Raw genomic sequence first — 14,691 nt, 5'->3', positions numbered from 1 at the left:
AGTTGACAAACCGGAAGACGAAACTTGAAACAAACGGCAAAACTAAAAGCTCAAAATTTCGAAACTCCTGCTCGAAAACAGAAAACCAGATAAATGATTTATAAACTAATAAACATTTGTTTTTTGGTGTTCTGATATACCTACGTGTAGTTTTTTTTATTCCATTTTAATTTTTACGATGCAGAATTTATAATTGCATGATGGTTACAGGGTAGCTAGCGTCTCTGCAGAACTGTGAAGCCATTGGATATTTTGTCATTTGGATTTAAACTGCTTTTTGTTAATTTATATCTCGCTTCGGAGCGTTTGTCTGGGAAGCCCTGAGCGCCCCCGAATTGTGCCAGCTGGATTGGGATCGATGAAGTAGGAATTGTCGATATGATGTCTGCCAAACGGCATTCTCTGACGGAGACGAACGCGCCCGACAGCAGTCCCTCGCGATCACGCAAGCGCCACGGTTCCCGCGACAGCTCCGCCGAACGCGAACGCGACGACGATGACGACCACGACGAGCACGCCGCGCATGCTAAACACCACAAAAAGGAACACCGTCCTTCCTCCCGCAAAGAGGCATCGCCCGATAAGGAAGCACAGCAGATACCCGTCAGCGACAAGGAGAAACAGTCAGTATTGCATTTTAGCCTGGAATCAGTGGAATGCCCTGCGTTTTAATTAATTTCCTTACTGTCGTTGCTAGTCTTTTATTGGCTTTATCAAAAGTTTGAGAAAGATACGGTCCTTGATGATAAAAATAATTTTTTCGAAGTAATAGGGTTCCTTACGAGTAAATTAATAATATGGTTCTTTACTTCTTTTGAAAATTAGTGTTTCACTTTATTCTTTAATGTAAAGAATTACTGTTTCACGCGAATATGCGAATGATTATGTATGTTAATAATTATGTATACGCGAATGCGTAGCCTTCAAGAATCATGAGAGCGAAATCGCTATATAAATAAATTCGCCTGCGCAGGTTTACGCTAATTAAAAGCATCAAACTTTTAAACACTGAAAAAACATCCAAAATCGTTAGTGTCACGCATGATCTTAGGACGTGTGGTAAGTGTACATAAATTAACATAATAAATTATTATCTTGAATAGAAGGAACAGCACGTATGACGTATGTATTCGTGCGAGAGACGATTGTCGACGAAACGTAGTGAGGTGGCACATTCCAATGTAGAAAGCATTTTAGCGATCATAAGCAGCAAGCAGTACGAACAGAATATTATATTCAGTAGTTGTAATATATCCATTGTAATTCGTTCGGTTTTTATTTTTAGTTTTTATTATTCAGTATTTCTGTGGCGGCTTTGGATGCGTTTTCGTTTTGTTAGAGTCTTATTATCCAAACTCCCGGGTTCGATGGAAATATGTGTTTTTGATTGACAGTCATGCCGGCATAGTGGTCACGATTTTGCTGTTGTTTTTGTAGATTGGTTGACTGGGTGTCATCGCGTCTGGAAGAGCATGCTTGGTATTCCACAGTCAAAGATGCATTTAAAAGTAAGTTGCAAATTGCTCTGAAATTCTGAGGGCAATCTCCGAATGTTGTCTGATCTCTTGCAACATTGTTGGAACGTCTGCGTATTATTTTCTCTCGATTGCAACCATTAAAATTATGTTTTATTTGGCAGATAAACTAGCCACTTATCAGAGCGGGCAGCTGCTGCGACCGGATCGAGTGGCGAAGGATCTCATCGAAGAAATTGGGAACGGTCTCCGTTGTAAGTGAATTTTCGTACTGGTATATCGCGTTCCGCGCGATATTGTCCTTTTATCGTAATAAACTCATTTTAATTTTCCCACGTTTTTATTATGCCACCAGTTTTTGTTGTACGTTTCTTATTACGCTGCTTTTTTTGGCGAGAGCGTTTTTTTTGCCACCGGAGCAGTTATTTTTTGGAACTTGAGATGCACATTTGGGATGGAAATCTTTTATAATGCATTTTCATTGGTTGTTTCTAATCTCTAAGCGTGGATTTCTGAAAATGTGGCGTGCTTTCTTAAAAGCATGCACGTGATTTAAAATTTGGATGCCATAGTTTTATTACCGTGATATTCTCGCTGGCTTACAATGATTCGATGTTTCTCATGTAGCTTCGGTTCCGGATAAAATCAAAAAAGACTTGTTGGATGCGGTGAAGGATTATCTGCAAACGCAGCCGGATAAAGTGCTCCGCCAACTGGATGAGACGAAACGGCGCACGGTTTCCGCAATTAAGCAGTGAACTCTTGTTGTTTATCTCGACTCTCGACCATGTCATAATGTGACTTTTGAGGGGGGTTGTATAAAATTAAAACTGATTCTGGCTTGTGGGTTGGGGGAATGGTTGATTGTGAAGCAGCGAAACTATCCGAAAATTGACCCGCTGGGGGGACAGAGATTTTGGTTGTTTTTTCAATGTTAAATTTTAACTGTGAAGTAGTGTGCCCGCGCTTGCGAAACTGTTTAACAAATATACCGATGCGATCAGTGTCTAGCCGACTCTAGCGTTACGAATGCACTGTAGTGTAATGGCTTTCCCAATTGTAAGTCCGTATACGCGTAGAAACGCCAGGCAAACGATGATCTACGATAATATCTCGAGACTCCAAATTTTTCTATTTCTCCATCGTAATGCTGGACGATCCAGGATGGCAGTTTGTACAGCAGGTGTCGTGCGGATATTAAATGACATTTTTTTAAGAACCCAGCACTAATAAATATGAATAAAAACCATAAATGCAGAAATACCATTATCCAAAATAAATAAATATCATACATGATAGCACTTACCAAATAATAATTTAAATAAAATCCGCTTGTGAGTAATAATTAAGTTTCAAGTTTTTCATCAGACTGAATGCAGATTTTGGTATCGCACCGGAAGCAACAGAACAACACAGTACAACATCGAATCTGTGGATTTTAATCAAATTTTATTAACCACACCAATCTGTTGGTATTCCCACTGCAGCTGTCAGTTACTGCATCATTCAGCATTTTTTCCAGATCATACAACGCACAACCACCTAACGGCACTTGAATTAAACACGACCTTACAAGCCAACCTGAATGCACCGATAAGTTGCAAAATCTGTTACCGAACGACCAACCACATCACTCATTAATTAACGGCCCTCGAGGGTGATATTAATCGGAATGATATATAATCTGTCATGTCAACGCCAATCCTGTCAATCTCCGGCATTGTTCGGCGGAAAGGCCGAACGCCGTTCAAGCAGTATCGCCGTGTCCCTGCTCGACCAGCGGCGTCGTCAACGGCGCGCTGTCCGCCATCTTCTCGTCGCAGGACTCTCCGCGGGACGCCGAGCGCTCCTTCTGCAGGGTCAGCAGGAGATCCTGGGCCTGGGCGCGCAGCGTATCCAGACGGCCCTCGAAGTCCGACATGGCGTTCTCGATGGCGCTCAACTCCAACTCCAGCTTGTCGAAGTACACACCGTTCAGGATCTCCCCATCCAGCCCTGTTGCCAGAAGAAAATTAATAAACCTCTGTGTTCTTGTATAACAGTGCTAACCCGCCTACATGTAGGCGGAAGAACAGGATTAAAATTTTTAACATTGAAATTGTTATCAATGTTCCAACCGGAAATACCACAATACCTCTACATTACTAGTTGCCACTATAATTTTGCAAATACTACCATGTAATTACGAATTTTACGTAAATTATTACGTAGAACTGTAAAAACTTTATTAATTCCTGCCTGAACAATTTGCTTAATATTCTTGCTAGTAAAAATCAATAGTAAAAAACGAAATATAAACGAATCAAGGAGGCTATTACTGCGGTACAAAACCAGTGCAGTCCCGAGTTACCGAGTATGACAACGGTAGCGTAGTGGATGGGCCACCAGTCTGGTCTGGTGAGCGTTCGTAGAAACGGGCGCCCGTCCGTACGTCAATTAAATGAGCCCCGGCAGTTCAGTTTTCAACTTTTTAGTACAGTATCACATTCGTGTGACGACACCATAAGTTTTTGCCAAATGATTTTTACTTTTAGTGGTCTGGTTACAGCTAACGAAATAATTCTACTCATTTTCATTTCCAAAGCTAAGAAAACAGGACAAATAGTATTAAATTAGAATATTAGATTATTTTTTTTCAAAGCAGCCGAACAAGAAAACGTGTTCAGTGTTGGCCAAAATTCGTAAAACAGCAAAAAAATTAAATAAAAAAATACACCGTTCACACAAAAAAACAAGCAAAAATTCCCCAAAAATAACCGAATAACGCCACACGGTGACCCAGGCAAGTCAGAAAAAAACAGTGCCCACAACTCACAACGAGAAAACAAATCGAAAACTGAAATCGCTAAATAAAACGAAAGAATCTCTAATAAATGCTATATAACCTAGGTATGCGAAATTTACAAATTAATGATATAAATCTGGCAGAAAATTCACGGGGAAAAAACCCACAGCTCACCTTCGGCTGAGAATTCCTCGGATGTCTCGGCTAAACTGCTGCTAGACAGCATATCGTACTCCTTCTGCAGCAGCTCCAGATCATCCGTCCCGCCCGTGGAGAAGGACTGCAGGAGGTTGTCGGGCAGCTCCCCACCCTCACCCTCCTCACTGCTCTCCTCCGTACTGGAGGAGCCCTGTCGCGCCAACTCCTCGTTGCGCAGGGATAAGCCCTGGAAGGCGCTGTTCAGGACCGGATCACGGGATTGCTCGCGACGCTCCGCGTTCTTCTCCTCCTCCATCCTGCGCTCCACGATGTAACGAAACGCTTATTACACAACAAGCTGCTGTTGCACGTGATGCGTGCAGCGATGGGGTTTTCACACGGTGAGAGATCAGGTGATGTTGACACTTGGCAGTGATATTACGCGCAATGAGATCGCTTGAGAAAACGCAGATTCCGATTGGTAAAATACGGTATTGCGGTAGACTGATAGGTAAAATACTGTTAGCTGCTCAATAAATATTTTAAACTAGATCTATAAAATAAATGGCTGACTATGCCCAGGAGATCAAAAATGGAGTTTCACTGTTTCGAAAACTAAATTGTCTAAATAGGAAAGAATACATAGAACGGAAACTATGCTGTTTGGATTTTTAGTTTACCAAGCAACGAAGCCAGTTCGATAAACAGAACGAACATAGTGGGGGCGCGTCACTGGTACGGTAACGTAAAGTCGTTCTACCGGAAATTCATTGTAATTATACATGCAGCAATCACCGCTCTGGTGGCGGTGGCATATGCGTTGTAACTTGTAACTACCAGTGCGACGCAAAATTACTGATGTAGCACGACTGTACGAGTACTCTGTACAGCGTAAAAATTACAAGTGTATTAACTGTTTTCAATATTTTGCCACACAATTAAATAACTTTATCGGCTTGCTGCAATACTCGTAACATTACTGGTGAAATTTTATAATCGCGTTCATGTTGCTGATAAACCGGGATTCATTCATAATTATAGTGCTGTACTTATGAAAATCGCTTTGTGCATTGAATTATAGCACACCCCAATTAATTACTTGCCGCTGCGGCATCGTCGCGCAAGATAAAAAGCAACAGATAATCAATTATGTTTTGAAGGTGGTTTCATAATTAGTGAGTATGTATTTATTTGAAGGCAGCAGGTACTGCGCAGACTGTACCCAAACCCAGAAGAAAATATAGAAGTATTCACAGATAACGAATATGTACATATGCAGTGCTGTATGTAGATATACTATATAATGCAATACTAATGTATCTGTATCTAGAAATTAGCCGATAAACGGGTGTAAGCGATAACACCCCAAATACTGAAATTATCGAACAGTGTGCAGTGTTCGCTAACTTAAGCAGTATTTCACGAAGTAGATGAAGGTTCGCGTTACAAAAGTGGATTATTTGCGTTGTGTACACTGTACTGAAATGGGCCGCCAGGTATCTGACAATTACACTCTCGACGGAAATGTCTTCACACCGGAAAAGATACTTGGAGGTGGGGCTTTCGGAACCGCCTACCTGGCATCGAGGAACGACAATCCCAACGACAAATACGTTCTGAAACGGATTGTCTTTTTCCAGAACAACGCGGATCCCGCTACGCAGAACCAGGTGGCTGTCAAGTTAGTAGCGCAGTGGAGGAAAGCGCTTACATTCCATCATGTCAACTTAGTTCGCTATTTCCATGCCAAGGAACACGATAACGAGTTCATACCGACTCAAAAAGAAGGAATACTCATCCTGGAGTTTTGCGAAAGTATGTTACTGAAAAAGCCACCATAAACGAAACATAAATACGTGTAAAGCATATTCGGTCTAAGATAACCAAGATAACCGTAACTAAGATAACCGTGACCTTTGTACACATAGTGGGAAATCTGGAGGCATATTTGGCGAATAAGCGGCAGCAAAACGTGACGCCTCCGCTGCCACTTGTCGCTGTGAAATCCTGCGTACACGATATCCTGCAAGGACTGAGTTATCTTCATGCCGACGAGAACAAGGTCGCCCACACCGATTTAAAACCGGCGAACATTCTCTTAACAGTGAGGGATGGCGTGATCGTCACCAAGATCGCCGACATCGATGATCACGTCGCGATCATTGCCACGATGACCCGCTCCGAAGTGAAGGACACCCGAGGAACGGAAAGGTATCAGTCGCCGGAAATCCTCCAGGCCAAATATGACTTACTGCGTGTAGGACGCAAAACCGATATCTGGAGTGTGGGAGTTATCGTTGTCGAATTAGGACGGGGGAGTTTGCCGTTTAAATTAATCAAGATGGATGGGGTACGCCCAGTGAGGACGGATTATATGATTGTTGAACAGCGGTCGCTGCCGATGCAGGTGCGCGATTTCATCGTGCAGAACGGAGTACCGGATATTCCGCAGACGGAAATTTTGAAAGGATTCACTAAACTGGAGCAATGTTTTAAACGATCTGGGATGGATAGGCCGAAAGCGGTGGAGCTGCTGCAGGATCCGTGGTTTAAGGGCGGGCCTTGGCAGTGGCGTGCTTAGCCACTTGATACTGCCGTTTTTTATATGTAATTCTGCCGATGAAATATGTTTTTCTATACCAATCATAAACCGGATTACCGGGAGCCTTGAGTTACTCGAAGGCGTACCACAGTTGCATGATGCTCTAGGTAAAATAATAGGTTGCATGTTAGACGAATAATTATGAATTCTTGCGGGTCGTTTATGTGCACGACAGCTGATAGACAACATGTTAATAATGTTCTATTCAATTAAAGCTTAGGTGTACTGGCAATCTGCTTCAAGGTTCAGGCGTAAAGCGTAAAGATCAACCAAACGCAAATCAGAACTATGATTTTTAATGTCACTGCTTATCTTATCGCTGTAGGTTAATGTAATTAAAGAGCATGAAGACCTCTCATAATTAGCGTTATCAGGATAAGCTCGTACTGCTATTCCGGTTTCTCATCGATCAGAACTCCCTTCTTAACACGATAGATAATCTGCCCCGGTTCGTAGCCAGACAAATCGAATGCTTCTTTTGTCAGCGGATGAGAAGATTCCCAGTTAGCACACTTTTTAAACCGCGCATACGACATCTCTGTATTCTCTCCGTCAGGATATGTCATCCACAACCTATCGGGTTCTCCGTTAGGCTTCGCACCTGTGTACCCGCGCAGAACGACCGCATGGAAATTGGGGAAAGTCGTTGGGCACATCGCTTGGTAGCCGGTCAGGGCGGCTGCCTGCCTGATCGTATCGCTAAACTCCAGATCACCCAACGACATTTGTGCGATAACCGGTTCATGACGATCCAGCAGCTGCTTAATATCTGACCAAGTAGCGCGACCTTTGCACACGTACTGGTACTCTTTCGTGTATCGGTTCATCCATCTGGCCACATCGGGAAACGACGGTCCGATCGTCGGCAGCATCAGCGTGATCAGCGCTGTCAGGCGCGGTGAGTCAACGGACAAAAGGAATGACCCCAAGGTATTAGCCAGCGTCGCCCAGGGATTCTGCTGAATGGCTGTCGGTGCCTGACTCTGCTGCAGCCATTTCAGAAGTAACCGACGATACTTCTCGTCCACTGGCTGACCGGGGTCGATGTTCTTCTTCACTTGTGCCACTTCGGTGGCGTAGCAATGGTAGGGAAAATGCGTGTGGGGAGTATGGTGCATCAGCACTCGCGCGGCACAATTAACGCCACAGTCCCATATCATCTCGCGACTGGGTTTGGGGATGAAGGCTTTATTCCTCAGGTCAAATTCATTTCCCCCGTTCACTTCTGTAAGCGAAAAAACAATTGTTTGTGTCGTCATGCTGATACTGACGCTTAAGGTTGGCGTAATGTACGTGCGCATTTTTCACTTCATTAGACTCTCACGTGTAGTAACAGTACAAGTATCGAAGAAACTCAAGAAACCCTAAGAAAACCTTCGGGATGCGTGCACTTTATAATTACGTGTTTTTAAACTTTAACATGCTAACGGTACCACTGATATGATTTATGTACAGTATACAGAGTACGAGTACACCCTCGATTATGCAGATCGATAAAAAAGTTTTATCTTTTTACGCTTGCTTTGCATAAAATCTGCTAATACTAGCTTACCTCCTCTAACGGTACCAGGTTTTGGAACATACGGAGCATCTGCATTCTCGAACCACACACTATGCAACATATCCACTGGGCTCATCCGTTTAGCCGGATCTCTTTCGAAACACTTCTCCATCATCGTTCTAGCCACATCTGGTATTTCCAGGGGAAGCTCGGGGATTCCACCACTGCGTACAAAATTTTCGATGGCGCTCGGTAGATTAACTTCGTCAACCAGCAAAACGGTTGCGGGATTTGGCATTCCATTTATCGTCTGGACGAAGCGAAAGGGTTGGTTATTACGGTACAGTTCCACGATTATGCAGCCCATACTCCACATGTCGGTCATCCTCCCGATCTGGTACTGACCCTTTCCCAGCTCCAGCATTTCGGGCGACATAAAGTGCGTCGTGCCCTTTAGGTTGCTGGTCACTTCCTTACTTTTTGTAACACTGGCTTGCAGGGCATAATGGTCATCAAGGTCGGTTATTTTGGCCACCAAGCCATATCGTGAATGCCGGTCATCGTGAGCGAGGACAATGTTAGCCGTCTTCAAATCCATATGGATCACATTATGGGAGTGAATGGCTACTAGGCCGGTTAAAATTTGTCGTATAATGTCTTTGATCTCGTTGTTTGATAACATGGTTAGCTTGGCGTAGGTTTCCAAATCTCCAACTGTACAGATAAGTATCAACTAATACACATAGTGTATGTATGTTTATTTTGGTTTGCCAGTGACTTACGTGGGCAGTACTCCATCACCACCACTGTTTGTACAGAAGTCTCTATACCGTACACGAACTTATCCACCTTAGCGTGATAGTACTCGGTAACATTGGGGCTTTTAATCCGGCAAATACGCCGCAGTTTTTTCTCTATGGTTTCCAGTACTTCGTCACTCGTGTTGGCGCAAAGACTTTCTTTTACCACCACCGGCCGCTTGGACACTTCCCCATCAATGATCTCTGTCGCTTCCGATACGGTCCCACCGCCACCACGCCCGATATGGCGGATAATGTCGTAGTTGAAGGTTCGCGGTCCATCGGCAAACTGGTATGATTTTGACATTCCTAACACTGATATTGTAACAGTCAACAGACTAACAGTACAAAACCTGGAATATAACACGGCATAACTATAGAACAAAATCGAAACACAAAACTGGAATCTGTTGTTGCAGCGGGCACTCCAAGGGGACGCTTAACCAAGGCCTTAACCAGCAGCAGCAGTCATTGCATGGACTGTCGCTACGAAAGCTAAAGAGCGTTTGTTCTGCAAGGTGTGCAGTGTTTCTTTTAGATGATAGCTGTAAAATTAGTAAGATAGGCAGAATAACGAGAACAATCGATAATCAGCTCTGATTACCAGACCATTCAAGGCATTTGCAGTGCAAATTTTGCACTCAGTTTTAAAGTGTGAGTTAACGTAATCTTGCCGATTGTAGGTTTAATCGTTGCGTGAACGCCAACACTAACGGTTATCTGTCAGGTTGAATTCCTGTTGTTGCTCGTAAACTTTGCCTTGTTTGCGTGAGAACGAACTGCTCTCTTAATGACCTACATGTAATACAACAAATGTAGTTGCCCACCACCTCACTGCATATCTGCAAGTGTACGAGTAGTAAAAATGCAGGAATCGGCTGCTCCTCTTGGCATCTACTCGGGTAGCCTTGTGAAAGCGTTTCAACTTCCGTTACGACAAAAAAATTGTAATACAGTCATTTTTGTTTCTGGAGTTTTATTAGGAAGCGTGCGGGCAGACCCGCTTTGCAGAAGAAAACAGCAACAACTTTCTGTAGGCCCTGTACGCTAATTATTGTACTTAATCTAGGCAAACAAATATTATGTGTGACCAGACAACGCAGAAACTCTGAAATAAGGAGACTGTCTGACAGTCGAAGCATCATTCCGATAAGCTGGATCAAAAGAGAAGCATTTATCTAGGATTTCGCGCAGGCGTGGACTGTCAATAGCGTCATAATCCAGATGACCTTTTGCCATGACAATCTCGGGAACACCTCCAGGGCTACAAACGACACAATCTTTGCCGTTTTTTATGAACTTGATCCGAAAGTTTCGGCGGCTGTGTTTTCTGTCGAAACTGTATCGGAATGTGTCTGTCAACAGATAAACCATGATACACCCGAAGCTCCACATATCGGTTTTGCAGGGGACGGCTTGCCGGTCAGCGGCATCGGGCTGTTTAAAATCGAGAAGGCTTTCCGGTGACATAAAGGCTTGCCACAGAACTGGATCCATTTTGTAGGTTACTCCGAGTATATTGCGCTGGACACTGTCTAAGTACCCAAAAATTTTGATCTCGTGAGCATCATTAACGAACACTGTTGTCAGATCCAGTGCGCCGTGAACGATTCCTTTGGTATGCAAGTACGCTAGTCCGTCCAGTATCTGGCTACCGTAACGAATGACAACGCTTTTTCCCGGTTGGTTCGCTATTCCCGCGTCCGTCAATGCATGCTTTGTTCCCATCGGCACAAATTGCATAGATTCTACAAAACGTTAATGCAAACAATTACCGGCACGATAAATACACAGCGACCCAAATAAAGCGGCATACCGTTCCATTTGTTGGTTGAAAACCGTAAGATGGACTGTCCTAGCACTGCCGTTTTGAAAAGAAATTCATCTTTTAGCATGACGACATGTTGACAGCTTCTGTCGTTAAACATTGCTGCAAATTCCCTCAGGCGGTCGACATACACGATGACCTTGTCACGATGGCTCGTTATATCGATCTCCTCGATGGTATGGTTGGCTGAAGTCACGTTCCACGTACGACTTCCTGAATTTGGATTATTGTGAAAAATCTGCTTGTCTTTCTCCAGCAATTTTACAGATGCATATTTGGCGGCCAGTACGAGAATTTCAGTGATAAAGCATACGAACAAATTGGCCAATCGTCCAGATTCCTCCCAAAACGACGGATTAATTTTAATGCACAAAGCGTAAATTGCCGATAGCTGAAAGTAAACTCCAGCGTTAAGAAACCACGTGTCGAACACGAAAACCAACAAATAATAATGTAATGTTCATTGCTAACCTTTAGTACTATCCAAGCAGTCGCATAATACAAAGTGCTTTTTGTAACGCCACCCGCTGATACACTGAGCCATTTCGACCACCACTGTTTTGACAGAAAATGGATGTCTTGTTGCTTGCTCGGCACTGCCAAAATGGCCAATAGGAACAAGACGGAGATTGGTGCATAGACGCTCTCCAGCACTTTCATCCAGTCAATGGCATAGAAGACGAAATGTTGCACTGGCGCAGTGTCCACTAAAGTCTCATTCCTCATACCGAAAATGTCCAAGCCACCACTCGCTTGTATGATCCCAGCAATCCATTCCTTGTAATACGTGATATTCACGTTAATTCCGGGACTATTCCTATCGCCGGACGTTCCACTACAATTTAGCCAAACTGTGTAAAACAGCGGGCCTTTTGTTCGAAGGTTGTGCCCTTATATTATCATCGAGCTGTCTCTTTGTAGCAAAGGCTTGAAAATGTCGTGCGACCATAGGTCATGTCTATGCGGAAACCGAATACGTACGTACGTATTGTACTCGAACTCGTAGTAACCTTACTTGAAACTACTGGAAATAACTCCTATCAAAACTGGTTCTTGTCCAGGAACTCTCAATATGACCGGGCCGCCACTGTCACCCTGCAAAAAACGTGTCAGTTAAAATTTTTGTGATTACAATTTATGCAAACATCTTGATCACAATTGGTTAGCTGTCAGAGGGCCATCTGAGCGGATATTTGTATTGTCATGCAACTAGGACGTCCGGATCCATGCCACCCCAAATGTTGCGCTATTATTAATGCTATTTACCTTACCGGCCGGAAGATTGTTTTAAACGCGGTAATTAATGATTGTTTTATGCTAGGCTATACATAAAAGCATGAAATGATTAGATTACGTAACATCAATGTATCTCTCTATGGTTTTGATTAAAAACATGGTACAGATAGTCATTATCCTTCCTCTACAGGTTTGCCTGCGCAAACAGACCCAGATATCGCCTTCTCCAGATAGAGCTGAGCCCGTTGACTGGGCACCAAAGGAGAAAGCGTAACTTGTAGTGATAGTTATTACAGGTACGTGTTTAAAATAGCAACCGTACTTTCGCGGAATCAGCGGGATGGTTGTTCACAAAGCCTTTGGTGCAAAGTTGTCTTTCCTCGTAATACTTCAGTGTGTCGGCAAATGTTTTGTGGTCATCGTCGCCGGCGACCTCGCCGTCCCTCCCTGGACTGGACGTTAAGTTCTGGTACGCATGAACTGCATCGCGGCACTCGTTCGGCGGCACCACTTCCGTCTCTACTGTACGCAGAATAGTGCTCATACTTTTGCCACCGGGAACTGCAAACCATTCGCAGATTATGTATAAAGTTGCCCGGCCAGCCGGCCTTATCACTGTCCACAACAGTAAAAATGCTTTATATCTTTCACACGACTGATAACCGAGATACTGCCAGTCTGCCACTGCTGTACTGTACCCGTTGCACCCCATCCGACCAACTCCACGCGCTGACTGGCCCGTTCCTCCCAAGGTATGGAGCGCAGGCTAATGGGTTTCACTGGAAGTGGAGTGTAGAGCTCTAACAGTGCAACATCATCGTTGGGTATTGCATAAGCGAAATTTTTGCAACTGAATTCGGGATGGACATATACGTTCAAGACCGGCTGGAGATGGGAGAATGCTTTTTCAGACCAAATCCGTGCATGCTCGGCGGTAACTACGGTAGTTGGACTGGGACAAAAAGAACACGAAAGCGTCAAATTGACAAGATATTTCACGGGAACTCGTATTTGGTGCAACCTGCAGCACCGGTAGCGTAACACCAAAGGCGTACATCCAGTACTTACCACGTGTCGATGAATTCGTCTTCCTCACAGAAACAATGTGCAGCCGTTAAGACAAACCAGGGACTGATCACCGTACCGCCGCAATGCAGTTCGGATTTCCGCTTTACCAGAGCCACCAGAAACGAGTGTTGTTGTACTGACTCCACATCGGATCCACCGATTATGCATTCGCAGCTTGGAAAGGAAACATAAACCATCCAGAACACATATACTGTATAAACACGCGCATGAAAAGTCATCTTTCTCGTTTTTTATGACATTTATGAGTTCATATCAACACCGTAACGGAATTATGGAAGCAGTTCAAGATGGTGAAGTTAAAATATCAAATCAACCAACCGTAAACTTACCACAGTAATAATTATTACTCTGGTATTTGTAGACTTGTAGTCACTGTTGTATGGATATCTTATCTTCAGCCGAGTGATGAATCGCGAAAACGGGAACGGTTAGCTGTTAGAACTGTGCATCGATCGTTTGCTTTGACTAATACTGATGAAATGGTGTTTCTTATCACTTCGTTATCGTTATGTTGATGACGACTGGTGATCGGTGGTGAGTTCGATCTTGGCCTAACCCAAGACTGTCCAGTACCCAAATGAGTGGATATTGTGCTGCGAAATGCACATTAGATTTGTGGTTATCCACAGGGCCCGGAAAATTTTCTAAAGAAGGTTTGCTTCTAAGGAACACAGGTTTGCTTCTACATACTAAGTATTATGGTGATACCAGCCATACCGGCGCGGCATTGGGAATGCACTTAACAGAAAATAAGTTCCCTGGATCGGTTCATCTGTACATTTTCAGTGCTGAACGTGGGCGTCAGACGCGCACGCGGGTTACTCTTACTGTAATAGTAACACGATTATGTCCTGACGATTATGTTGTCAGATAGCGTAAAGCTACTGATGGTTTATGGTGGCGAATGACCTTTACTGAATAGCTAACTCAGATGCGACGCTAACCCAATCGACCTGACCACGTTGACCTTTATTAGTTAATCAAAACACAGTCATCACTGGACTACTATTAGACTATAGAAAAGCTTCCATAGAAAATATTCCACTATCCAACAGTTGAAGGTGATAACTAACTCTCTTCAGACTTGCTCTTCTTCCATCACACTCAACAGTGATCTTTCATGCATTTTACAAAACACACAAATGACACGCCTCTAAAATAATATGTACTCATAGACAAAACATTGGACAAGCTTTTATCGACCACTTTTAGAGATTAAAGTCCACTTAACACGATG

General features: G+C 43.6%; 5 protein-coding genes across 6 annotated transcripts; 2 read left to right on the top strand and 3 right to left on the bottom strand.

The window, feature by feature from the left end:
* Nucleotides 1-67: 67 nt before the first annotated feature.
* LOC129596054 (uncharacterized) lies at nucleotides 68-2,269 on the top strand. Its single transcript, XM_055493211.1, has 4 exons — nucleotides 68-623; nucleotides 1,438-1,508; nucleotides 1,640-1,729; nucleotides 2,103-2,269. The coding sequence occupies exons 1-4, from the start codon at nucleotides 379-381 to the stop codon at nucleotides 2,231-2,233; spliced, it is 537 nt and encodes a 178-aa protein (XP_055349186.1). The 5' UTR covers nucleotides 68-378; the 3' UTR covers nucleotides 2,234-2,269.
* Nucleotides 2,270-3,222: 953 nt separating this feature from the next.
* On the bottom strand, nucleotides 3,223-5,133 carry LOC129596024 (uncharacterized). The gene is made up of 2 exons (XM_055493179.1): nucleotides 4,435-5,133; nucleotides 3,223-3,470 (listed from the first exon to the last, which is right to left on the bottom strand). The coding sequence occupies exons 1-2, from the start codon at nucleotides 4,712-4,714 to the stop codon at nucleotides 3,223-3,225; spliced, it is 528 nt and encodes a 175-aa protein (XP_055349154.1). The 5' UTR covers nucleotides 4,715-5,133.
* Nucleotides 5,134-5,805: 672 nt separating this feature from the next.
* LOC129595986 (mitogen-activated protein kinase kinase kinase A-like) lies at nucleotides 5,806-7,232 on the top strand. Of its 2 annotated transcripts, XM_055493126.1 has the most exons (3): nucleotides 5,806-5,952; nucleotides 6,039-6,213; nucleotides 6,327-7,232. In XM_055493126.1, the coding sequence occupies exons 1-3, from the start codon at nucleotides 5,923-5,925 to the stop codon at nucleotides 6,977-6,979; spliced, it is 858 nt and encodes a 285-aa protein (XP_055349101.1). In that variant the 5' UTR covers nucleotides 5,806-5,922; the 3' UTR covers nucleotides 6,980-7,232. The 2 variants fall into 2 exon arrangements, with proteins under 2 accessions (XP_055349101.1, XP_055349100.1); XM_055493125.1 differs by having other exon boundaries at nucleotides 5,811-6,213.
* Nucleotides 7,171-9,804, bottom strand: LOC129595985 (uncharacterized). Its single transcript, XM_055493124.1, has 3 exons — nucleotides 9,284-9,804; nucleotides 8,553-9,215; nucleotides 7,171-8,225 (listed from the first exon to the last, which is right to left on the bottom strand). Exons 1-3 carry the CDS (start codon nucleotides 9,606-9,608, stop codon nucleotides 7,390-7,392), a joined length of 1,824 nt encoding a protein of 607 aa, XP_055349099.1. The 5' UTR covers nucleotides 9,609-9,804; the 3' UTR covers nucleotides 7,171-7,389.
* A 476-nt stretch (nucleotides 9,805-10,280) lies between these two features.
* On the bottom strand, nucleotides 10,281-13,784 carry LOC129596019 (uncharacterized). Its single transcript, XM_055493173.1, has 7 exons — nucleotides 13,434-13,784; nucleotides 13,064-13,317; nucleotides 12,688-12,926; nucleotides 12,145-12,224; nucleotides 11,601-11,964; nucleotides 11,118-11,520; nucleotides 10,281-11,049 (listed from the first exon to the last, which is right to left on the bottom strand). The coding sequence occupies exons 1-7, from the start codon at nucleotides 13,670-13,672 to the stop codon at nucleotides 10,382-10,384; spliced, it is 2,247 nt and encodes a 748-aa protein (XP_055349148.1). The 5' UTR covers nucleotides 13,673-13,784; the 3' UTR covers nucleotides 10,281-10,381.
* Between the last annotated feature and the right edge of the window lie 907 nt (nucleotides 13,785-14,691).

Source organism: Paramacrobiotus metropolitanus, unplaced genomic scaffold (genome assembly GCF_019649055.1).
Source record: "Paramacrobiotus metropolitanus isolate TYO unplaced genomic scaffold, Prichtersi_v1.0 Parri_scaffold0000085, whole genome shotgun sequence".
Classification (NCBI taxonomy): domain Eukaryota; kingdom Metazoa; phylum Tardigrada; class Eutardigrada; order Parachela; family Macrobiotidae; genus Paramacrobiotus; species Paramacrobiotus metropolitanus.
Note: the sequence above shows the minus strand (reverse complement) of the source record. Positions and strands in the feature narration are given on the sequence as shown.